Source organism: Diadema setosum, chromosome 20 (assembly GCF_964275005.1).
Source record: "Diadema setosum chromosome 20, eeDiaSeto1, whole genome shotgun sequence".
NCBI classification, from domain to species: domain Eukaryota; kingdom Metazoa; phylum Echinodermata; class Echinoidea; order Diadematoida; family Diadematidae; genus Diadema; species Diadema setosum.
Genome location: NC_092704.1, coordinates 439,238 through 465,564, shown reverse-complemented (window position 1 = coordinate 465,564; position 26,327 = coordinate 439,238). Strand labels below are relative to the sequence as shown.

The 26,327-nt window shown below is 38.1% G+C and overlaps 1 protein-coding gene across 1 annotated transcript in view; it reads right to left on the bottom strand.

Annotated features, from left to right (window-relative positions):
- Positions 1 to 24,006, bottom strand: part of LOC140243651 (tolloid-like protein 2) — a 37,224-nt gene extending 13,218 nt beyond the window's left edge. Inside the window, exons 1-6 of the mRNA XM_072323314.1 lie at positions 23,442 to 24,006; positions 3,707 to 3,833; positions 2,897 to 3,115; positions 1,864 to 2,061; positions 893 to 1,072; positions 299 to 346 (exon numbers count right to left, since the gene is read on the bottom strand). Coding sequence (XP_072179415.1) covers positions 299 to 346; positions 893 to 1,072; positions 1,864 to 2,061; positions 2,897 to 3,115; positions 3,707 to 3,833; positions 23,442 to 23,546 — 877 coding nt within the window. The 5' untranslated portion in view covers positions 23,547 to 24,006. The remainder of the gene's footprint in view (positions 1 to 298; positions 347 to 892; positions 1,073 to 1,863; positions 2,062 to 2,896; positions 3,116 to 3,706; positions 3,834 to 23,441) is intronic.
- Between the last annotated feature and the right edge of the window lie 2,321 nt (positions 24,007 to 26,327).

The following is a 26,327-nucleotide window of genomic DNA, read 5'->3' as shown; positions in this document are numbered from 1 at the left end:
AGCAAAATGATCTAAAATGGGTTCACGAAAGTTCAACAAGAGCACGATAATGAAATAATTTCGCTGTGGCCCTTGTAGACCAAAATACATCTTTTCGAAAACAGTGAGAAAAGCCCTAAAATCAAACGTGTCAGGATTTCTCTTCCTCCTTTGTTGTTATTTTTTGAATGAATACTGAATAAGGGAAGTTTGTGCATGTAAACCTTTCATTAGCCAGTTAATCTTTTCATGAATTCTGCTATCGAGATTGAAAGGGCTTCGCTACGTGCTTTCGTAATCATAGCTACTGTATACTCACTGGTATTTTTTGCGTCGGGGAAGGGGCTCTCCGCAACATTCCCTGGATCTGAATGAGCAAAAGGAATTCAAGACATAGATCAAAACTTTTAGCATGATTGATATCTGCAATTATTAACGATTTTAGAGAGTCATTATTCATCAGTCGTCAAACATCCCTAACAATCGTCACTACAATCTAGTTTCGGATAATCACCTATCCAGTCATCTTCGTCATTTTATTTCCACAACTGAAATGATCACTTTCATCCAATCCTAAAATTCAGTAAAAAATATAAAATCGAATAAAGTTTCATCTTTTTTAAAGAAACAAACTGGAAACTCCTAACACGTGTAATTGGCAGGTGTGTGTGTGTGTGTGTGTGTTAAAAATAACTTTTACAATCAGGAAGTGTTCTCATATCAATGAATGACATAATCGAGATGGTAACATTGACACGGGACAAAATAATCCTCTGTTCCAAGTTTGGTCATTCAGGTGTGTTGTTGGAAGAATAGTTAACACTCCACAAAAGGCGAGCTTGAGAACAGGTGAGTACACAGTGCATTTCTCTCTTTCTCATTATCTATTAGATGGAAATGGACCACGTGTTACCAAAAACGGAAGTGTCTGCGACGTGGATCTCAAACCCAGAGTAGTTGTCCCAGTCATCACTCTTGAATGAAATCCACAGCTGGTTGCCCTGGATACGGAAACTGGCTGGATCTGGTAGCTCAGGGCCACTAAGTTTGTAGATCAGGTAACTTGACGGTTCTTCCTCGTTCTCCTTCGCGCCTGTAAGATAACCCAAAGAATGGAACTGATGACATCATGGTACTATCGATTAAAAAAAAATCTCCATAACAGTCACCAGCTTTTGAGAGCATACACCTTGTCAGCGTGCATTGCATGGCAGTGCATCTACATTTTGATAAAGTTCAGTCATGACCCCAAACACTGAATAATAAATTCTGACTTTTACCCCTTTCTACAGAAATTAAGTATTTCTCCATTTCGGTCCATTACAGTATGTTATTCTTCACTTCCTACAGCATTAAATCATAGGCGGACATTCCTGGATAAGGTACAGGTGGAAATGTAATTAGAGCCAAAGATTGGATCCTATTTCCTTAAAACTCATCGCATGTTCTTTGTATATAACCATGCAAACACGGCTACATGGCGCTCAACGCAATTAAACGAAGAGGCAGCTGCATTCTGTGTTAGCTTTTAATATTCGTAATATGTTTTCCTTCCTCATGGCTTCTAGTAGTTCCTTCTGTAGTAACCCTGCTACGCCCAAGCATCCACAAGGCAGTCGTGTAAGAAAGAAGCAACATGTTCCTGAATCATCGGCTTCAGCAACTGCACCGATTGAAGTGGACGCAATAAAGTTTTACTAGGTAAATTAGTTATCTTTTTGTTTCTTTAAGAGTAGAGAAAGATGCTTATTTCTCTAAGCGATGATGGTTTTACAATATTGACCCAATGGAATATTTGTGACTGTACCTCGTCAGCATGATGTTGAAATTTAGCAAGGCTTTACCAAGGAGGTACCTCCTTGGCTTTACTTCTTGTTAAATTACCTACTCCCAGGCTGAAGAAGTCATAGTTAGGCTCCGTGTCAAACTTCTTGAATGATACACTGAGGCTACCTCCCTCGGACGTCTTCACCATCCAGTAGCAGTAGATATCGCTGGGGTACTGGCGGGGGTAGTTGGGAGACACAATACGAGCTGTCCTGTTACCACTCTGCTGAGAAAGGTCAATGTCCTCTCCACATCCTGGTCGAGGAGAGAGTGGTTTGAAGGATTGGAACGGGTCACTATGAATAATATGATAGTTTAGTGATGTCAGTTTCTGTCATTGTTGAATTGTTTCTACAGTTGTTTAATCTGCCTCTGTTATCAGGATTGCAGCGATTGTTTGGTTCGACAAATAGTTGTGCAGTTGTGCTTGTGAGTAGTTCAGTCATCACTATTACTATACTACACACGTCTGTGTATTTCGCTAATCTTTTTGATACAATCTTGGTTGATTTTTTCACTGACATATTAGTTTGAATGCTACATGTGATTCCTTGTGGTACTTTGTTCATGCTGAAGTATGTAGTATCTAATTCTAAATGACGACATGCTCTTTAGAATTCTTACAACCGCTTAACATGTTTCACATTTTATATTTGTCATACAGTCAAATAAAGAATGGTATAGTGTAGACTATAGTACCATATAGGCCTAGGTTAAGGCACTTTTCAAGCAAGACTGACTGGCGATATATTACTGAACTACATCCTTTAAATCAAACTGACAGAGACACCATTTATGAAGACACGAAGACAAGAAAAGGAAAAAAAGTTAATTGCATACCGCATAACTACCTTTTTTTTCTACTGCAAACAACAACTGCTACCAGTTATGAATTAAGTGCATAATTTTCGTATGTGATTTCTCTTCAATTTATTTAATTTTGTTACTATTGGTTAATGATATATTACCTTAATGGAAATTTCACATTTTAGTCTATATAAGAGACGTGATTAGTTAATTTAGTATTTCAACAGAAAAAAAAAATATAAGGAGGAAGAGGAGGAAGGGGGGGGGGGGGAGGCGGACGTACTTCGTGGAATGTGCCTTTTGAGATCACACCATTCTCTGTTCTCATCTCCGTTGCACAGGTCCTCCCGTTCAATCCGGTACTGCTGTACAGTTTGGTTGAGGCACTCTCCGAGTTGTGGTAGACCGCAGTCTTGAACCTCGTCACAAACCTGGTTCCATTTGATACACTTGTCTTCCTCTGGACACTGCACGCCCTTTAACACGTCCTCGGGGTCACAGGCTGTTGAAGGTACCAAGTCAGGTAAAGCCAAATTTTTTTATCAGGTGAAGCACAGATAATCCTACACATCTCTACGGTGCTACCGATTTATAAACGCTGTACGATTTCAAATGCCCACTCAAAGATCAGATTGGCCACAGCAATCTAAACTTCATTTCCATCCAAGCATACAAGCTTGGATGCTGAGCCCAAGTGTCATTTCATTTTGAAGGTGATAAGGCCAAGACATAAGTGCTTTTATGTACATGAAGGGCATATCACTGAGAAAAACATGATAAGGTAGATTCACTTGCTTTGAGACAGTGTATACACAGCACTGATTTCATTCTTCTTGCAAAAGAACAAAAGAAAAAAAATGGTTGCACATTAACACAACAGAAAGTAGAATGCCACGGGGTAAAATATAAAGGCACATAGGACATCAACTGCACATTAACTACATTTAGATAGGCCTTCACATTAAGATATCTTGACATCATCGATGGGTTTATTTCTGTGAAAAAAAAAAGAGGAAAAGTAAATAAATCCAGCACTTATAAGAAAAACGCAAACAATTCTTGTAGAAATTCAGAACAAAATAGGACTACTCACGTGAAATTTGAATATCGTCCATACGCACTTTGAGTAATCTTAACTGCTGCTTTGTTTCCTTGTATGACGTCACCGATTGACGCTTCGTTCTCGATTTTGATTGGAAGATGTCATCATCGATCTTGTCCTGAGATTATAAAACGACAAAAAAGTGGAGCGAGAAAAAAATCAATGAGGGTTGCAAACACTTATAACACCATGAAGAGTAAATAGAAAGATAACGCACCAGTCTCATTTGGCGAAAGTAGGCTGCTCCTAATTCAATACCGACTTTCATCAAATAATCTTTTGATTCCCCTTAGAATTGTATGCTCTTTAACATTTCAGAGTAGTTTCTAAATATCTCACAAAACGTTACAAGCTGAATCCTCACCTCAACCATTACTGTACAGTCACTGTACAAAACAGTTCTTGTACAGTGGATATGAATGTGCAAATGAGTGAGCTAACCATGTCATACCAAGGAGGTTTTATACATGGAGTTCCAACTGGCTGCAATTATTCAAACAGTTGTCTGATTTCCATTGATGTACAAAAGAATTCCACTGGTGCACTTGTGCCTTTGATGATGGATGTTCGACGCCGCCGTCTTGCTGAGCAATCTGAAGATTCATTTTGAACGTTATCTTAATGTTGGCCATATTTTGCTTATTACTTTAATATTAAATGAAATGAAATTTCACTTAATGACAAAGCATGTAAAACAAAAGTGTAAATCATAGTTGTATCATGTGAAATCTTTTAAAACTGTACCATCCTGGAAAGCTGGTTTTATCATTTTTCCGCTTAATTTCCACAAATGAAATAAATATGGAATAATCTTCAAGTATAATTCTTAATTGATAGATATATCAGATTAGTGCCTGGGTATGCCCAGTCGAGTAATTTTCATCTTTATTTCAGCATTTTTGCTCAATTTCTATTCGCGCATCCTCGTGTCTGTACCACCTACCTTTTATAAGAAGGGATAGCGAAAAGTAATTACCATCACAAAGACATATCTTCCTTTGAAAGTGGCTGATGATTATGCAATGAGACACGAGTCAATTGTCTTCGTATCTGCGCAGCAGTACCTGTCCTGTTTGGCACATGCTTCAAATATTTTTGAGCGGCGGCTTCGAACATCTAGCATAGAAATAAGACGGTTGTGACTCCATTCTCTAGAACCTCCTTGGTCATACCCTCACAATTTTCCATTGATCGCGTACAAAAAAAAAAAAAAAAAATGACGAAGACGAAATGTTTTTGTCATTGAAGGTTGAAACAAAATGTTATTCCTGGTTGAATAACTTCAGAATAGTGATCAAATAGTAATACTAATAGATTTACCAGGATTTGACCCTCGGGCATAATTGCGTTTGAATGAAAAACTGGAAATTTCAAAATTTGATGTAGGGCCTACAAACTATATGGCAAGTTGTGACAGGCCGACATGCTCACTTTGCCATTTGCATATTCATAATGGACTGTTCAATAACTGTTTCCTGGACTCTTTCTTATGACTAACTTATATTTGGACTAGATTTTCCCTGTAATGGGTCTCCCCTCTGGACTTACAAAGATCTCAACCTGGGGCTTAGAGAGAATATTGTTTTTCTTAATCTCAGCCGCGATTACTTTTAGATTTGCATTTCTGCCAAAAGCAGTAATCACTTGTATTGCATGTAGACTTTGACTGAACCAGCATCGACAGATGTCGTAGCATATGTTGCAGTATGGAGCGGCATGGAATTGCGGAAGAGTTAAAGGGAAGATAAACCCCAAGAACGATGTGGATTGAGTGAAAGCAGCAACATTAGTAGAACACATCAGTGAAAGTTTGAAGAAAATCGGACAATCGATGCAAAAGTTATGAATTTTTAAAGTTTTGATGTTGGAACCGCTGGGTGAGGAGACTACTAGAGGTTATGACGTATGAGTGGACAACAAAACCAAGAAAATATAAAGAAAATTCTGCAAAAATCAATTTTTCATGAAAATTACAAATTCCATCAACTTGATATTGACATATGTTAAGGGTAGCAATTATTCCCCCTGCTTTCTGAAAGCGGTTGGTCCATTGCTCTTTCATGATTGTAGAAAAGTGAATATTTGTTGAATTTCCTTTATATTTTCTTTGTATTGTTGTCCACTCATACGTCATATCCTCTAGTAGTCTCCTCACCCAGCGGTTGTAACACCAAAACTTTAAAAATTCATAACTTTTGCATCGATTGTCCGATTTTCCTCAAACTTTCACTGATGTGTTCTACTAATGTTGCTGCTTTCACTCAATCCACATTGTTCTTTGGGTTTACCTTCCCTTTAAGAGACCCGGGGGTCTCGCGCTCACCTGTGTATCGCAAGTTCACCTTCCACGAAGTACAAATAGTTTACAATAAGAAAAGAAGATTTACTTGGCTGTTTAATGCGGCAAAATGAGGAAATCAAGAGATTAAGAATATACGATATGGAGGTGAAAATATGTCAATATGCAGACGACACAATTATGTTTTTGAAGCCGAATGAATTGAATCGAAGAAAATGTCTTGGAGTGTTGGATAGTTATAGAAAAATGTCAGGTCTAAAAATAAACCTTGAGAAATACAATGTAGTCAGACTTGGAGGTTTTTCAGAAATATTGTGCCGAGACATTCCATTTATTTGGCCAACAGATTTGTTTATGTATCTAGGAATAAAGATTCCACTCTCTGATTGTATCAATTATTATGATTTGAATTTCAGACCTCAAATTGCAGAAATAAGAGCAGTTTTGAATTTGTGGAATTGTACATCTTTGACACTGTATGGAAAAATTGTTATTATAAAATCTTTAATAATTCCAAAATTGATTTATCCTTGAAGTATATTGCCAAATCCTCCTCCATCTTTCTTTGATGAGGTTCAAAAATTATTTTTTTGGATTTTTATGGAGTTATAAGAACGATAAGATAAAACGTTCTTTGTTGTATAATGATTATGATGAGGGTGGTCTGAAAATGCCGCATCTGCAATCTTTTACCTCTGGTATGAAAATAACTTGGGTAAAGAGGTACCTTGATAAAGAAAATGAGAGTAAACATAAAGTTTTTCTTAGAATGTATGTAAAAACTTTGGGCGGTGATATGTGTTTTAAATGGAATCTTTCACCTCGGCACCTTATTCTAAATGATAATATTGATATTTTTTGGTACGATGTTCTTTTTGCATGGTGTCATTACAAGTACTACAACCCAGTTAAATTCAAGGAAATTGTTTCACAGCCATTATGGTTTAATTCCCATATTTTAGTTGATGGTCAGCCTATTTATTCTAGAAATTTGTTTGAATCAAATATGACTTACATAGGAGATATTATCAACCCTGATGGTTCCTTCATGAATTATGACCAAATATTCCAGAAATTTAATCCAGGGTTATTCTTGATTTATTTTTCAATAGTATATGCCATTCCTCAAGAATGGAAATTCACCATAAAACAAAATATAGATTGTCAAAGTGCTGTATTACTTTCGAATCCTTGTGATCTTCTACTGAACAATTTTCTTAAATCCAAAAGAGTTTCAAAATTTTGTTACCCATACTTTGTAAAGAATCATAAAACCACACTTTCAGAGACAGACCATCAAGTAAAATTGGAAACTGATTTACTGTTGAACCTACAAGATTCTTTGTTATGGAAGTCTCGTTTTTCTTTGATCTATAGATCGTCGATAGAGAATAGAATTCGTAATTTTCAATTTAAGTTCGTACATAGAAAAATCGCTACTCAATATTGTCTATGTAAAATAGGTATCAGTGATTCTGCAATTTGTAATTTTTGTGACTCTCATAAACAGACATTAATACATTTATTTCTGAAATGTAACCATGTGTCATCTTTCTGGTGTGAAGTATTTTATTTTTTTTTTTTGCTCAAGGCTAAAAATGTCCGCAATGTTATGTTCACAGATGAAGAAATCTGTTTTGGAACTTTGCACGTTGAAAGAGGACATTTCGTGAATACAATTATTTTATGCAAAATATTTTATATTTTCTTCTTAAGTCAAAAATATCATTCCAACTCTAAGTCCGTTTCTGTTTTCTATGAAGCATTTGGAAAATACAGAACGCATCACAGCTATGAAAAAGAATCGTCTAGATTTTCATGTTATTTGTTTTTTTCCATAATGTACTATTCATTATTATGCATGTATTTGGTATATGAAGCAGCATGTGAATTGGGAAAATAAAGTGGAGTAAAAAAGAAAAGACGATTTGAAAAGATTCTCTAATTTGGGTTGTTGTTGTTGTTGTTGTTGTTGTTGTTGTTGTTTTTTTTTTTTGGGGGGGGGGGTGGGGTCTATGTCTCCCCACCCCACAGTTGGGAATTGTACCCATTTGTGTGAATACAGTATATATTCTATCACCCAAGTGATAATACCTGCCAATTTTGGCGAAAATTAGGCTTTGCATTCTAAAGAAGAAGATGAAAATTTACAATAAAGGGCCATTTTTGGAATGGGGACAACCCTGGGCCTGCCACGAAGAAATTTGAATCTTTACGATCATCAATATATTTACTCATGGTGTTAATTTTAGCTCTTTAACTTAGTATCACTTCTGGTTCTAGAGAAGGAGATTTTTAAAGATTCCTTAATTTAGGGGCTATGGGCCCCCTGCCCCCCCCCCCCCCCCCCCGGTGGGGCATGGTGCCAATCTGATCAAATTGAGATCCTAACCCCGAAGAAATGCTACCTGCCAAGTTTGGTGAAAATCGGTCTTGGGGTTCTCAAGAAGAAGATGAAAATGTAAAAAGTTTACGCACGACGCATGACGGACGACGCACGACGGACGACGCAAGACGTACGACGGACGAAGAGCGATCGCCATAGCTCACTTGAGCCTTCGGGTCAGGTGAGCTAAAAAGACTTGATAACATTTCATAATGCAACATTGAAAATTTGATTAAAATCTGAAAAGAAAATAAGGAAGTTTATGAAGTTGTGAACCGTGCTTCTCTATTTTTCTCAACACAGTTCTTGAACATTCAATAATTATGACATGCAAATTGTGAGTTGAAGGCGTCATCGTCTCACAACTTGTTTGCACATGCATAATCATGAAAGTTCCCAACTTTGTTGTTGTTCTTTTCTTTTGTTCAAACGTAATTATGCTCCAGTATCAAATCCTACAGTGCACATCTGAGAGATGATTGTTTTCAGGAATAACATTATGTTGACAATCTTAGAGCAGAAAAATTGAAATTTCGTCATTTCTTCTCAACACGATCAATGGAAAATTGTAAGGAGATGACATCATCAGTTCACTCATTTGCTTATTAATAGCAGTATTTTGCAAAATTTCATAACTTCCTAAGTTTTAATCCTATTTTCTGATCACATTTTCACTGTTGTGCTTCAAAAACTCTCCATTTCATACTAACTCTTTACTCAACGGGAATTCCCCTTTGAATTGAATTCTTGAATATTTCCTTGTTAATGTCGAACGAAAAGAAAAACAAGATAACAGTGCCAACTTTCGACGTAAATAAGCAACGATTATTCAGTGTTTTAGTAGTATAGTCGCAAATAATACAAAATTCAATGTAAACTTCACGTCAGAAGTACACTTGTTTGGCAGTCAAAGAACTAAGAGATTCCTACTGGTACTGGTAAAAACTGGGAGCCTCTAGGAGATGACATGTTTATTTGTCAAACCACGGATAAGATTGCATCTTCAGTCGTGATTTGCAATGATCTAAAACGAAATACTTGCTTACATTTGTAATTTCCTCTATCCATCAAAATATGCTTCCAAATGGAGGAAACTATATTTTCTCACAAACAAACGAACTGGGCGGAAGAAGTTAACCTTGAAATATTCCTAGAAAATGACATGGGCTAGACGATGAGGTATTCACGGTCCATTAGGAAGAGCGAAAGGTCATGACTAGGTAAACCCTTAGCTTGCACTTTCTAGGCCATCCCAAGCCGTTCTCTCCGCGGGGCGGGATGGCGGTCCCACGCGTGTCTCGACCATTCGCCCTACCTGCTGATGTCAGGCGGTGATATGCTCTCGCTGGAAGCCAAAGCATGCAGATAGATTGTTCTCTCGCGAGAAAATGGCAAAAATGGCAAAAGAAAAAAATACATATTTATGTGTGTATTCTTTTCAATATAGTCATTGCCTAAATCTACTGTAGAGGTTCTGGTCATGTATCCAATTGTATTCTGTCAACCGTGTTAACATCACATTAGGGCCTAATGTCCCCTTGTTGGCACTGGGTTCACGTAAAGGAGGAAACACAACTCGGAAACAGCCAATGATCATACAGAGTTCTAGTGAGCTACAAGAAAATCGCTGACTTTCCCACGAAGAAAGAAACCAGCCCGACAAATGAGTTGTGACAAATGACAAAGTGAAGAAGAAAAAGGGAAGCCGTAGGGGAGTAATGGGCTCTCGGACGTCTTAAAGAGTTCACTCGGAGAGGACAAACCTCCACCAAGGCTAAAGTCACTAACGCCATCGAATTCCTGACTTATATTGTTTTTCTGAGTATGTTCGTATGATGTGCCCGAAGAGGGACAGCAAGATGATCTCCGGTCTGCTATGAAGAAATGTGTATACAATATCCAGAGTATAAAGGATACTTTCTGTTTACCATACTCTCATTGACCTGCTAGTTCATAGTAATTGGCTGACATTTGTCCCTATGTACGCACTCGCAGCCTTTCACCTCTTGTATGTTGTCTACACCGGTTAAGGTCCATGGGTTAACCAATGAGGTGAGACTTACCTCTCTGAGTGAACCAGTTTACCCTGGTACATATGGAAATAACCTTGATATACCGGACAGGCAAATCCATAAAATCTACCTGTGGTTGGAAATAGCAAAAAAACATCTGGCCCTGACTGGGACCAGTTTATGACAATTAACAATACAAATTACTTCGCCGAAACGGACGGAAAGTCTTTTTACCCTATACACAGGTCGTCCCGAGTCAACCATGGCCCAGTGAAATCAAGTTTAATGGTATAAGCGCTGTGACATAAATGTTCAGGTTATTGCGATCTAAAACTTGTCATTCCGTAGTCGAATTTCCGATTATTATTATGTTGTTTTCCATACTGGATATATCACACAAACTTCTAGCATCACTCGCTCGTTGATGTAAATTCCTTTTTTCATTAGTGCGTATTCAAAACGTAGATTTTTAGCATGTTGCAAGGAGGAATTTCGAGCAGGCGGTGCAGCAATATAGACCAGTTATCAAACTGACAAAGCTCATTTACGTAATTATAAATACAATGGAATCTACCTGTTCCTGGTGAGGAGGCATTCACACACAGATTTGAATGATTGTGAAGTATTTCACCTTTTATCATCAACTTAACTACAATATGGTAAGAGCTGGACGCTTGTGAATGTTATTCGGTATGGCGGAAAGAAACACATTGGGAGATTATTTCATTTTAAGAAGTAGGATAGAGGTGAAGACAAAGACCATCCTGGTCGATTGAGATCTATCAAGGTCAGCTTAATACATCAAAACGTGAAGGATGGTCACGTACTTTGATGGAATACAGCGAGTGGGTGGGACTGGGATCCATCTCCTGGAATCTCTTGGTGTGTTTATTGGACGAAGTTCCACTGGTATCGTTAAAAAACTCTGGTAAAAGAGACCGCTCGGTGAAAAAGTAAGGCCACTGTTCTTGGCACTCTTTCTCTTCACCCTGTGAGCACTTGATTGAAGTCAAAGGTTGAATGATAATGTCGAGAAAGTTCATGGCAAATCGTGTGTTCTTATAGAAGGAACAAGCCATCTTTCCCCGCCATCTGAGAGAGAAAGTTTGTACATGTTTATGATGCCTAAGAGTTTCACGGTCACATGACCCTTGACTCATACAAATCTTATCCAATCAACAGAAGTTAAAAGTATCAACTTCGAAACAAACGTCTTAGTTTCTCGGATATTAAATTATAGACGTACTTCCCGAGGCTAGTTGAACGAAGACTTGTCTCATGCGTTATATCACAGACGGCGGGAAAGTTTTGGAGGCCCGTTCACAAACAACGAAAATCGAAATTTCAATCGCCATCCAAATTTCGATTTTTTTTTTCGATCGTTCATACACAGGGAAAAATCGCACTTCGCAGCAAGGAAAGAACGATCAGTGGCCAAACTGCGCATGCGCGAATCTTGCATGACCGAAGACTGACCCCGCAGTCCCAATAGAGTTTCGCACGCGCTGCGAACGATGGGACTAAAAATACCGATTTCCGAATCTCGATCGCGCTCACACACACGACGCTTGGCAAAATAATCGCGATTATTCTGAAAAATCGCACTAATAGTGCGAGTTGGATCGCGATAAGGATCGCGGTAATTAGTGAGATTTTTCTGTCCACACTGGAAAAAATTTCGAAATTTTGATCGCGATAAGAAAATCGATTTTTAAATCGCACTTTTTCCCTTGTGTGTGAACGGGCCTCGATAGTTTCACGTTTTCGTTTGAACTTTTCTGTTGATATACGGTAGGCCCGTTCACAAACAACGAAAATCGAAATTTCAATCGCGATCCAAATTTCGATTTTTTTTTTTCGACCGTTCATACACAGGGAAAAAACGCACTTCGCAGCAAGGAAAGTTAACGATCAGTGGCCAAACTGCGCATGCGCGAATCTTGCATGACCGAAGACTGACCCCGCAGTCCCAATAGAGTTTCGCACGCGCTGCGAACGATGGGACTAAAAATACCGATTTCCGAATCTCGATCGCGCTCACACACACGACGCTTGGCAAAATAATCGCGATTATTCTGAAAAATCGCACTAATAGTGCGAGTTGGATCGCGATAAGGATCGCGGTAATTAGTGAGATTTTTCTGTCCACACTGGAAAAAATTTCGAAATTTTGATCGCGATAAGAAAATCGATTTTTAAATCGCACTTTTTCCCTTGTGTGTGAACGGGCCTAATGTGTGATCAGTGACCTTCCGGCACTTTTTATTTCCTAGGACTGAAAGATCGTGTGAAGCTCGGGAAATTTATCAAGAGGTATTTTGGAAACTCTAAACCTTTCTCTAATTTTTGAAAACAGAAACAAATCAGCAAACACGTCGAAAGCCTGATGCAAGCTGCTCACGGTGAGCGGTCGGTGTGCAGAGACTGCTGATGATTTTAACACTTCTTTGTGTGTTTTGATTTTTACACATTTTTTTTTTTAAATTTGACAACATTGTGTGTTCTCCCAAACGACACATATCAGGAAAACTCATTCACATTCACACGCACACGCATACACACACACACATACACACGAAAACTTTGACAATGGAAACTGGGTACTATCAATAGGTCCATGGTACAAATTGTACCATATATCTCTTCCTATCGTCAATGCATCAGAGTGCTGAGAGTCACGTGCTGAGAGGACATGGTTTGGGTCCGACCATAATACTGTCTCCCCCATTCATTGTCGGACGTTAGATTAGTGTTGATGGAGTTGTGGAGTTCGTTTAAAGGCATAATTTACCATTTGCAGATGAAACAAAATCCCAGTATTAGTGCTTTAAAGGTAGGGAATCCCATTTGCATGCCTCAAATGAAGAGTTGTATAAATACAGTGTTATGTTGAAGAGAGTATCATTTTAAAAACTCCCATAAAGTATTGAAAGTGGAAGGTAACATTTAGTACATTTTTATTGACCGTTAGATTTTGAATTGAATTTTTTTCGGGGCTCACCGTAAATTCCAGTACATTACTAGGCTACCTTTGCAGACCCATGCACTGCATGTGTGTCCATCATGTATATTTTGTGAAGAAAGTTCATCAAAACTTACAAACATTTCTATATACATTCTTGCCACACACCTATATGTTATTACATCTCAGCTCTTATACTTTTAGATTTGTGTTTATAGATAAAAAATACAGAAGACTGCAACAAAAAGGCTTAAGTGTGGCTGACACACAGAACTACTGAGTAGTTGAGTTTTGTGCATTATTCAAATTGTAGATAACTGTTTACTTCCAAATTTCTCAGCAGTGGCCTAAACAAGTCCCCTGAGGTTCATATTTAATGTTTTGCTGCATTTTGGGAGGTCTGTAAAAGGTATCCCCTACCTTTAAAATAGTTCTAAAATGTCCCTTATATTTTAGGCTTTATTGCAAAAAGTTTATATGGTTGGATGTTTTGAGCGATCTCTTCTTGACGTCCTCTTGACTTGATCGTCAAACTTTATGGAGATTTTGGAATTTGTGTGGAAGCGTTCTCTGCGTAACGTAAGCGGACTTCACCAAGGCCTGTGCTGTGCGGTTTATCGGAATATGAATCTTCTTCTTTTTCTCTTTTTTTTCTTTTTTGGTGGGGGGGGGGGGGTAGATCGCGGCCTACCTGCGAGAGCTTTGTGGCCCACTGGTTGAAAAACACTGCTTTACACTACATCGTGATCCCGAGGTAAACATTGTGGGGTAATATTTTCACAAGGTTTAACAAATGTCAAAATGTTTTGACCTAGAGGTCAATAATTGGATTTTCCCACTACTTGTCAACGGGTTTCAATATCAACTCTACTGTGTGTAAACACACAAACCTATGATATCATGGAGCTCTATGTTTTCATTTTCAGTCAGCAGGGGATCCACTGGGGCTGAAAATAAGCAGGAAATTTTAGTCTATGATCCAGTCGACTTTTCCTATATTAAAGTAAAGGTAAGTCAAACGAACAAGACTTTCTCCGAGATACAAAATAATTGAATACCTAAAATTGCGTCCGGGGATCCACTGGGGCTGAAAATAAGCAGGAAATTTTAGTCTATGATCCAGTCGACTTTTCCTATATTAAAGTAAAGGTAAGTCAAACGAACAAGACTTTCTCCGAGATACAAAATAATTGAATACCTAAAATTGCGTCCGTTGAAAACTAAAAGAAAATGGATTATTCACGAACACAGAACACAATATAGATGAGATGTGTTTTAGGTCATTCATGCACACAAATCTTAGCTATCCTGTTAGAAAATGGAGGAACAAAAGAAAGGAATTATATCCAGACAGTGGCGTATCTATCTTTTCTTTTCTTTTTCTTCTTCTTCTTCGTTTTTTTTTTCTTTTTTTTTCTTCTTCTTCTTCGTTTTTTTTTCTTTTTTTTTTCTTCTTCTTCTTCGTTTTTTTTTTCGTTTTTTTTTGCGCCCCCAAGGAGTGGCGCCCGGGGCACGTGCCCCCCTTGCCCACCCTAGATACGCCACTGTATCCAGACTTGAACAGAGTCGCAAAGAATTATCTTTTTAAAAGAAAGTTTTGCTGCTCGTTGTGATTCTTAAATTCGTGAGAAAATGGTATATACATTGTATAATATACAGGCCTACATACACATACATAAATATGAGCAGCGGTCATTACGGTGCTGATGACAGTTAATTTCATGACAGTAAATATGCAGGGATATGGACAAAAGACATGAATCGGCGTCCTTACTTCAGAGGAGGTAGTCGAATATATTTTGTGATTAACTCACCATCATCGCAAGCTGAATTTTGATAATCACTTGGCTGTATGAGCCTTAATTTCAAACCAGCTTTTGATAATTTCTGCTTAAAATACAAACTTCCCACGCCACATTGGTTAAATTGTGATCGATACCTGCCACATCAATCATTACATCATATCATGGATCATGACGATCACTATGTTTTTCAACATCAACCAATCATCTCCCAGTTTGTGTGAATATAGAAACAGTCACTCCAGACAGGAAGATACTGAGCACCTCACTTAAGTGACGATATGGCGTCGAGACGTTGCCAAGGTAACAGAGAGACTCAGACACGACGAAAGAAATCAAATTCTCTGCGTGTGACCTTGATGGGATTTCATGAAAAAGAAAAAATAATATTTAGAGAACCATCCATCTTTCAGCGAACGACGTTGGATCTTGCCTGTGTAAATACGAAGGAAAACATGCGAGATTTGTTTCCTGTGGTTTCAATGTTATTTACGGCTATCAAATCCCATAGTTGTATTTGCCTGTCTCCATGGATATTTGCGCCCTTGGTTTTGAGTACAAACCTGCTTTGAGCCAATTACTCTTCAGTTCCTATTCTGGTTCTGTTGTTTTTTTTTTTTTTGTTTTTTTTTGGTGCTAGTCTCGTATCTTTAACAAAGAAGACATACATCTGAAGGGAATTAATTCCTGCTGCTCTTCAAGGAAGAAAAACATAGTGAATTCCTATTCCAAGATTCATAAACTCCCATACACACTTTTTTTTTTTCTGAAGAATAATGATCATCAAGAATAAACATATCGGCCTATTGTCATTCATTTCGCCAGCCCATCTCAACAATTCTTCAGTGCTGTTCAAGAGATTTTTGAGGGTGTGCAAGAAATCCCCAGTATATCATATACAGGTCTATATCTATAACGTCACACAAATCGATATATTTGTTCGTGGCCTAGGAGGACAACGTAACACAAACTCGACCAAGTATACTGACGAAGGAAATGGGCGTGTCTTAACTCCAGTCAAGGAGGTAGAGCTTCTGTCCATCTCCAAGATTGGTTGCGAGGAGACCACTGAAATCATCGTCAACTTCTATACAATGCGAATCAAATACGAATTAATCGAGAATCTTGTTATTTAGCAGCTCCTATAGTCCTACGCAGGCTTTGGTATATACCAAGGAGTTAGTGTCTGATAAATACTTGTATATACGTAGACATTTATTTGAAATGAAACAAGACAAAGATGTCATAAATTACCGCGCGTCACAAAGGGATAGTACGGTCAAAATGACAGCATACATGCCACTCTTATTTCCGAGTAGGCGTACACGCTAATTTACCAACGAAATAGATCCAAGAATCGAAGAAACCATAAAAACAAAAATGTCATACAATTTTATATCAAACAAAACACGGAAAAAAGGACTCGAAATATTCCACAATTTTCTGGAAACAGCGACAGCCTTCACAGTCACACAATACGTGTATGTTCTTCTCGACGGTCAGGGAAACTTCACAGGGGTTTGGAACAATTACAAGTGTATAGTATAGCTACTACCGCAGTCTAAATCGAGGTGATAACCAGAAGATGAAGCCACGTTTGAATGGCATTATCTTCGCCATGACTGAATACTATTAAACAATGCCTATATCAAGCATTCTTTCTCTAGCAGGCGGGAAGGTCCCTCCTGTATTTGTATATTCAGGGATAAGTATAAGGACATCTAAAAAGACGTTTATTGTTTCATGTCACACGTTTTGCTTTTAGGCATATTCTGTCACCAATTTCATTTACAGTTTAGTTCAAGGACGGACAACTATAATTAGATATCACGAAGACAATGACAATACACTATACAGTCATGCTTTGCAAATCGACCTCTATCTGAACATGTCTTATTGTTATGGTTATTACAATGTTTACTGTATGTTAAAGCACTGGCATGAAAAGAGTGAGTTTACTTTTTCTTACAAGCACAGCAGTGAGAATTTTATAAAATCAACTAAAAATTTGGGAAGTTATGAAAGAGTAAAGTTTTCTTAATTTCCACAAAACAGTTCTTTAAAAGTCAATAAAAATATGCAAATAGTGAGTTGATGATATCATCCCTTCACAACTTGCCCTGTAGTTTGTATTAATTATTTTCGTTTGCTTGATATTGTTCAAACGTAGTTGTGCCTAATATAGTAGTTGTGCCTAATATAGTAGGCCTATATCAGATTAATAATTTCGTATGAAAGTCTGTTAGGTCAAGAATAACTTTGTTTCACACTTTTTAGCAGATAATTTAATTTTCGTCATTTTTTCAAAAAAATATGGAGAGTTGTGAGCTGATGACATCATCAGCTTACTGACTTGCATATTCACATCAATTGTTCGAGAATCGTACTGAAAAAATTAAGCAAATGTTTAGATTTTTGGGGGTTCCACTTCCATCTGAGAAGATGGCTGGATAGCCCATATTCAGTTACGTTAAGCTGGTCTTCCATGGGGTCGAGTTGGATGTGAGGTGGGACCACTTCACCGGGTTAAACACCCTGCTCTTTGCGATGAATGAATGAAGCGGGATCTTTTACGTGCATTTAATACTATCTCATACAAGGGACCTCCATTTTATGTCCTATCCGAGGGACAGAGTGTTTTGCCTCTTGCTAGAGGGGACGGTATGCTTACACACAACCATTGCTCAGTCCAGACTCGGGTTCGAAGCCGGGCCCTATATAGGATAGTGAGGCAGACGCGCTACGGACTGAGCTAACTCACCGCCCGAAATGTCATAACTCCCTTGTAAATGTTATCTTAATCCAAATTTGATCAAATTTTCGCTGTTGTGCTTGTTAAAATCTTATTCTTTCTTTACAGACTAGCTCTGAATTTGTCCAAGAATTTCACCTGCTAGCCCTAGGGAGACCAAGGAGGTATGAGACCTCCTTGGGGAGACCCAAGATGATCCCCTGCCGAGCTACTCAACCTATGTGACATCAGGGAGGTGAGAGGAAGTCTTACCTCCCTGGTGACATGAAATGCTCCTATACAAATCCACGATAGTCTATTTATACAAGTTGTACCTCGATCTAAACAAATGTTGCTCATGTGTTATTTTGATGTCAAAATACTCTCTGAATGGCACGACATGAGTATAAAATTAATGTGACATACTTGGAATATTTGACTGACTTTCTGCATTCATAAATTTTACATGTTTAAATCCAATAAGGTATACGTCAGGGGTGGATCCAGAAATTCCGTGAAAGGGGGGGGGGGGCGCAAAGCAGATATTTTTGGTACAAGCAAAAAAAGAGGCCCTAACTTGGTATTTTCACGTACCACTTCCAAGGTTACTCTGTTGACAAGGTAGTTTATTAAAAAACAAGAAATGTCGCTATGGCGACTGGTATGCCTCCGCCATAATGCATGGTTCTCCTAATAGGTGTATAGTACAATGTTTTCACAGCGTGTGATGACAGTTTCAAATAACTGGCAAAATATTGAAATGACAGATTTGTCAAAAATGTGTTGAATGTTCACTTTCCTTGAACTATAGGTTTGCTATATTGTCTAAGAGTGCAGGTACACGTATTGAGGGATTTGAGGATTTTTACTTGACTTTTGACCCTTTAATAAGTTTACGCATTGAGTAATTTTCAAGGTATAAAGAAAAAGTGTAATTCCAGTACAAAAAAAAAATAGCCTTGCCTCTGACCCTTAATCTTTGACCTATTGACCTTTGAACTTCTAACAGGAAATTTTCCAGAGAATCTCGATTGAGTAATAGGCCTACTTTACTAAGAAAATTGTGATTACGAAGAAAAAAATGTAGACGTCTATTTACTAAGAAAAATCCTGCAGGCATTAGCATAAATATAAAGGAAACAGTGAAACTTTGATATGTCCTTGACCTTTGATCCTGACCTTTGATCCATGACCCCCAAATTCCCTAGGTAATCACTACCAGTCAGTACATGCATATTTACCAAGTCTCATTCTTGAAGACATTTTGAACCATTCACAAGAATGGAGAAAAAAGTGAAATTTTAACATTTTCAATTGACCTTTTACCTCATGTCCTGAAACTCTCTTTGGAGAATCTTTATTTATCTTCAGCATGTGCACCCAAAAGTTGCGAGGCACATTACCTTCGATATCTCAAACGGTTTTTCAATTACGCTGTCCCCAAAATTGATTACGGAGGGAAGGACGGACTGACGGATAAAACATAATGCATCCGGCGACACTTCGTGGCGGAGGGATAAAAATAATTATACTATCACGGAACAAAATCACACTTTCTTTCATAGTACACTGTACTCACAGTAACAACGAAAAGTCTATTGTTCTTTTATAACACGTTTTTTAGCGTGTGGTTCGCGGTTGTAACAGTTGCTTATTATGACCATACGTCGAAGGAAAGTAGTTTTTTTACTTATATAACTTTGAGAAGATTTCACCAAGACATCGCTGGTTGCTGTTTTACAATCATGCGTCACTAAATAATAGTAAAAGTTTGAAACCACTTGTCCTGAACAACAGACTGATCTCCGATTAACAAAACGTCAATCATAAGAGTCAAGGGTCGTTTAAACATCAGCTGCAAGGGTAATAGTGTAATAATGATAGTGCACGTTTGCCTTGCTTGCACTGCAGACTCGATGAAATGGATGAACCGTGGTATATCGCTTGCTTCATTTATATATAGCGGAATTGATCTCATTACAGGGCAATTCCGTACAAGTTTTAAAAAGTTAGTCCTAAAAATTATGTGGAGTAAATTAACAAAATGTCACAATCGCAACAGTAAAAAAATGATCAAGATTGAATAAAAACTAGGGAAATTACGAAACTCTAATATTTCTTAACTCTGCACCCAAAAATGCCAATTACAATGGGAGACTTGGGTAATTATGGCCTATTATTTACATTTCCATTCACCTTTAAACGAAAAGTTCATCTTTTCATGTAGTAAGCATACAGTAAATGTAGTACAGGTGTATATCTCTAATATCAGTACAAAAGAGAGTAAAAACCTGTAACTTCTTTGCATATCAATTACCATTATGTCAATGTTAATGTTAATTGTGGCGTCTTCTTTTCCTCGTGGGTTGGGGTATTTGTGGCCCCCTTTCATAAACTTATAATAAATAAGACAATTCATTAATTAAGGGTAACACACTACATGAGAGCATGTAATGGAATGATTTCCTATACATAGCAAGCCTTTATCCATCTAAATTAGAGAGTATTAAAAGTTCATCAAAGTTCAGCTAATTCGCATTTTGTCCTGACACGCTGGAGAAAGGAAGTCAATGGTCTAAATATGACAGATCAACAACCGATAACATAAAAGTCAACTCCACAACATCTGACTGATTTGCAAAATCAATGGCTCCAAAGAGTTTACATGCTGCTTTCAGCCCCATTGCCTTTTTTTTTTTTCTGCTCATGCGCAAAGTGGAATTACGATCTGGTTTATTGACCTGCTGTTCAGTCATGCGTGTTTTGAATGACGGAATGAGAATCTCAAGATTGTTTTTGCTCCAGTTTTCACACTCACGCGTGATGCGAATTATCGCGATATTTCTCAGATCATCAGATTCCAAAATAGCCACAAGATTTCTTGAGATCTGGGCAGGAATGCTGATCGCGCTTTTAAGGGATCTGTTTACCTTTGGGAGTGGTGATTTAAGAAATTTTCAAAATAATTATCAAATTTCATGCATTGGTGTAGGTCTGTTGTACCACGTTAAAAACATCCTACCGTGCAATTTTTTTTTTGCAATTAAGCCTAAAATATAAGGAGATCATCAGTATTTTTCTCAATAAAGCGTAACTGTAGATTATTTAATCGGAAACATTTTTATGAGAACTATTGTTACATTTTGTATATTTAACGATACTTAACATCAATTTTACTGATTTAAATTTTTACAGTGGTTGTTTCTATCCCTAACTCACATTCTAGAACTATATTGAAGCAGTACTGTTGGGTTTTTGTTTCATCTGCAAATGGTAAATTATGCCTTTAGTGGGATTGTGAGTGTGTGAGTGTGTGTGTGTGTGTGTGTGTGCGTGTGCGTGTGTGTGTCCGCACAGGCAAGAATCTCGAGGTCTGGATCGCGATGTCGAGATTTGTTCGCGTCATAGTGTGTGCATCCCAATTATATGAGTCTAACAATCCGAGATCCTCTTTGTACATGAAAATGATTACAACGACTGCAACTGATCAGTTATTCAGGGAGGTGAGAAGAAAAACTCACCCCCTGAACTGATCTTTAGGATCGCGACAGTACCTGCCCTTGCATCATCTCATATTTCACAACCTCTTCAAAACGTTTTGTGAAATGCGGCTGTATAGTGAACATGAGGTTAAAAATCAGTTTATGTAACTTCTAGTATCACATGCGCTTTCGATGACGAGATTTGCTTGCTATGAGTCGGAACTTGAAGAAGAGTTCTTTGTCAAACACAAGCCTGCCCAATTTCATGACCAACAAATGACATGTGCGTCACACGTAACCACGTACGGTCTACGGAGTCAGACTTGTCGACTAAGCGCTTTTGAAACAGGCTGGTCTACCACATTCACAAGCGTGTGTTCCCTTGCAACCTCGCCAGTCACCAGACGTGGACCGCAGCATCAAGTCTCTCTCCCTATCTCTCTCGCCGTACACACAGTTTGTTATCGTCCTTACGCTCCCCGGGGAAGAGAAGGAGGACCCGGTTTTCACTAGCACACAGCACTAGTAACTGTTGCTCTCAAAAAGTTTTCCCCTCGCGTCCACCAAGAACGGGGATAAATCAACACTAATGGGAAAAGAACTCCATGTGATGAAAGAAGGACTCTCTTGTATTCTTTCATAACTCGTGGTATGCTATGTACAAAAAAGTAATAATAACTCACAATCGGTAACTGATGTTATTCGCTGCTGAACAGTCTTACGTAACGTTTCGACCTTCAGAATATGACCTACTTCAAATTTCCGTCAAGCCATTCCGGGCTGGGGCAACCCACTTATTGAAGTCATATATTTAGGTGACCTATGATATTAGGTACAGCATATAGCATCGTGAAGAGTGTTGTGCATCTGTATACTTAGCGTGTGATTTGTTGACCTTGCTGATATTGACTTTATGTGTACCTTTTGTAAATATTGTAAATATGTTGTTTACCTGTTGGTTTACATCCAATAAAAAGTAAAAAAAAAAAAAAAAAGAGTGTTGTGCATCTGACACAGCGTTGAAAATCACTACTCCCTATTGATGGAAAATCAGACCCACAAATTAACAAACAAATGTAATATAACCATCACGACTTAGTCACTGTTTTGATGCACATAAGAGAAATCGAGAAGAAGGAGAAGAAAGGGGAAGGGTCAAAGGTCACTCGTAACCGTCCAGAAACCCACCAGTGAAAACGGGGCTACTCTCCTTTACGCCGCATCATCGTACATTAAAAAAAAAAAAAAAAAAAAAAAAAAAAAATCATGCGGCAGCGGAGGTTGTCACGCCGCGCCAACATTTGGCTTCCATTTGAGACATCCAAGTACATCGTGCAACGTTCTAAGCATTTCCTCTCGACATTGTATGGAGTACGTCAAGAATCATTAGCGTAAAAGCTGACCAGCCTGCTGATGTTGCCACATGTCCATTGAACTCTGGCGAACTTTTCTCCTACAGCGCACCATCACTGCATTTCGTTACTTTTATTTGTTGCATGCTTTGACATTAAATATTAATCTTATAGATTGCGAGTTACTTTCTTTTCTTCTATTCTCTTCTAGAAATCAAACTCTAATACGTCTACAGACAGACATGTTTAATATCTAGGTTAAACCACTGTTTTGAACTGACGGAATAATTCGGCATCTGATCTCATGAGTCATCCATCTCAAACTTCTCCCGCCCAACGAGTAAATATCACAAGAAAAAAATTTGAATCTGTGAAGTCATGGTAGAACGGTCAAATCCAAGTGTGTTTGTTGGGTTTCTCTCATTTTTCATTTCACTCTCTCACTAAACACACACAAACCTTGCTTTCTTCAAGCAAATAACTGCACAACGACGCAGTAGGTAGATTTACAGTGTCATCATTTTTAACGCAGCACGGCCCTTCATTGTTTCGCTCAAATCTACTGTCTACCAACGTTAAATATACCACTAGCATGTTTAGTTTTCCGTCCCGAAAGCAGGATGTCGGAAAACATTGCAATATAGCAGAGAGTAATTTAGTTTCACTACGGTGAATTTATGAATGAATTGAAGTGACATACCTCGACAGCATCTTCCATCAACTCGTTGTAGAACAGGGGTCTCGGTTTTGCTGTTACCAGCCCAAACCACAGGACGGGAAGGCAAAACAGTAATAAAGTCCTCATTTTGACTGGCCACTCCCTGCTCCTCGAACCTCGGCCACTCCTCAGGTGATCGTGTTAGGTATGGCAGACTGTAGAATACCGTCACAATTCAATGGCGCCAAATTATCGCTTGGTGATCTCTAGACAAATCGTTTGATGGAGAGGGTGTTATGTGACGTGCAACGTGTCAGAAAGCACTGGAGGTACGGTGGCCCAATCTTCCCGTGCGCTGTACTCACTAACAAACCCAGGGGACACCTCGCCAAGTCTCGAACGAACCGACGATCGTTTCGACTCCCAAAAAGTCAGCAAAGAGGACGGTTGGAGTGAAAAGTTAGTACTTTAAACTCTCAACAGAGAACAGAGACCACCACACTCTTGTCCCCCTGGTCCTCTAATTGCTGAAAAATGGGGTCAGAAAATATCAAGGTTCGAGTGACGGAGCTCGAGGTAGTGAGAGGGGTCTGCTCTACAGCTGGGGAGAGCGAGAAACAGGATCGGGACCGACCGTGTGAAGATAGACCCCGGACAAGCGGACAAAACTTTACACGGAGACTGCACCACCTGTAGTGACACGCACACATCACACACGCACACACACATTCCGTATGAACAGGTTCACTTTGCTTCGTCGTTCATTTTTTTTTTTTGTCGGATGGTAGACTAAGTTCAAGTCGGTACAAGTTGGGGATTTTTTTTTTTTATGTAACGTGTGAACGGCGTGGCAATATTGATCATTTATATTCTCATATCAAAATTAGTTTCATGTCTTCTATCAAGGAAGGACATTATGTATAGGTCATCTCAACGTTCCCTTCAGCATTGGTAGTCACGTTGTCAGATCAGTTATACTAAATAAGTACAGGACACATCGATATATCGAGTGGAAACACCTCTTGGATTCCTATTTTCGTGTACACAAATAAACATTGAACGAAGTTCCGAGGGTATTTGGATATGTCTTGCTGCAGGACGAACGATGGCTATCTCTTCAAATCTGTTTCATTTAGCAGGAAATATATGTTGATTTCTTTTCTTTCTGCCTTTGTTTCTGTCCGTCTGTCTTTCTTTTTTTTTACCTCTATCTCTCTATTTTCTTTTCTCTCTTTCCTTCTTTCTCTTGCTCCCCCTCCCTCTCCCTCTCTCCCTGTTACATAAAAACTGGGAGGGGTGCGGATTCTGTACATTCAACGATATAATCAAAGAGAAAAATACTAATGACGAGATCAGAATTATTTGCAGAGTTCATCCTGCCCAACGCGACCAAGGAAGATTCTGTCTTTGTAATAATTAAGGGAGTCTTGGGGGTAGAATACTCAAGCACTTAAAATAATCTAAAACTTGAATAAGGATATTGTTTTGACACAAGAAGTAACCAACAAAAAAGTGGATAAAACAAATCAACAAGGTGTAGTGTTGACACAATGATCCGTCAAGACTGGGAAGATCGAGTGACTAGTGCGCCCTCTACAGCTTTCAAGTGAAGAAGGGATTGTTTATCATGCAACAGAAATTATGGTGCGATTGTGACCTTAAAGTACATTCAGATTGAGTCATTTCATGCTTTCTAGCTCGTCTCTAGACTTTCATAGTGATTGGCATGAACATTCAAAGAAGAAAACAGCTTTTTTTTTTTTTCAGCTTACTGTCTGGATAAAAATCTACGGGAGAATTCACCCCAAAACATATACTCAGTAGTACGGATCCAATGAACGCATAAATATTAGAAGAACACATCAATGAAGTTTGAGGAGAATCGGACAATATCTACTTTGTTCCTGCATTATTAGTTCATTTTTTTTTTATAGTTTTGTTAAATTCATGTGACGTCATAGTCTCAGAGGAGAGATTATATATAAATAAACAAGTGGGGAATTCCACACAATTTCATTTTTGTTGATAAAAAGTGCACAGTCCCTCAACTTTTTTGTTGTTAAAGACATGATGCTATGCTCATTTAGATTTATTCTGTGCTGCAATCTGAAATCCCTGACAACACCTTTTAGTCAGCGATGTATCTACCATGAGCACAAAATCAATAGATTTACAATAAATTCTACAGAAAACAGATAAATGAACTTCCATATGAGATGTTCAATGGAAGCTAAACCATTTTCTTGACTTGTTACAGTCCTCTTTTTAACCTTTCTTATTTACACTAATGCTCTTTAAACATTATTCGTTACCTTTATTCATGTTTTATCTAGACATTAAATCGAGATTTGAAATGAAATCTGCATGGTAAAGTTGAATATTAAAGTTACATGTACATGAGATTAATTAGAAATATGTCAAGAACTATAGCAGAATGGACGAAGGTTCGTAAGTTGAATGATGAAATAAGAATATTTTGAACTATAGTTTTATAGTATGTTTTCAACGAATAATGAAACAAGGCACATTAGGAGACTTAATGACGCCATCACTTTAACAGTCTCCCATTTTTTACTCTAAAAACAAACAAAGAAACAAAGAAACAAACAAACACACATAAATGGATGGGATACATGCTACTTTCTTATTGATTTATTGCCCCCCCCCCAAAAAAAAAAGACATGTTTATGTTCAGCTAAAAATGGGTGACTTTTGACGTGATGACATCATCACACTTGTTGTGTCGTTTTTCTGAATATCACAGTATCAGGAAAACATTTGGAAGTTTCATGAAAACATTTGGAAGTGTCATATCAACAACTGCGTTATAAGGTAAGAATGTGATGAATCCTGTACTAGGTGATTCTCTTTTAATTTTACCCTGACTTTCGAAGCCAACTTTATCAGCGTTGTTACTGGAGAGTTGTA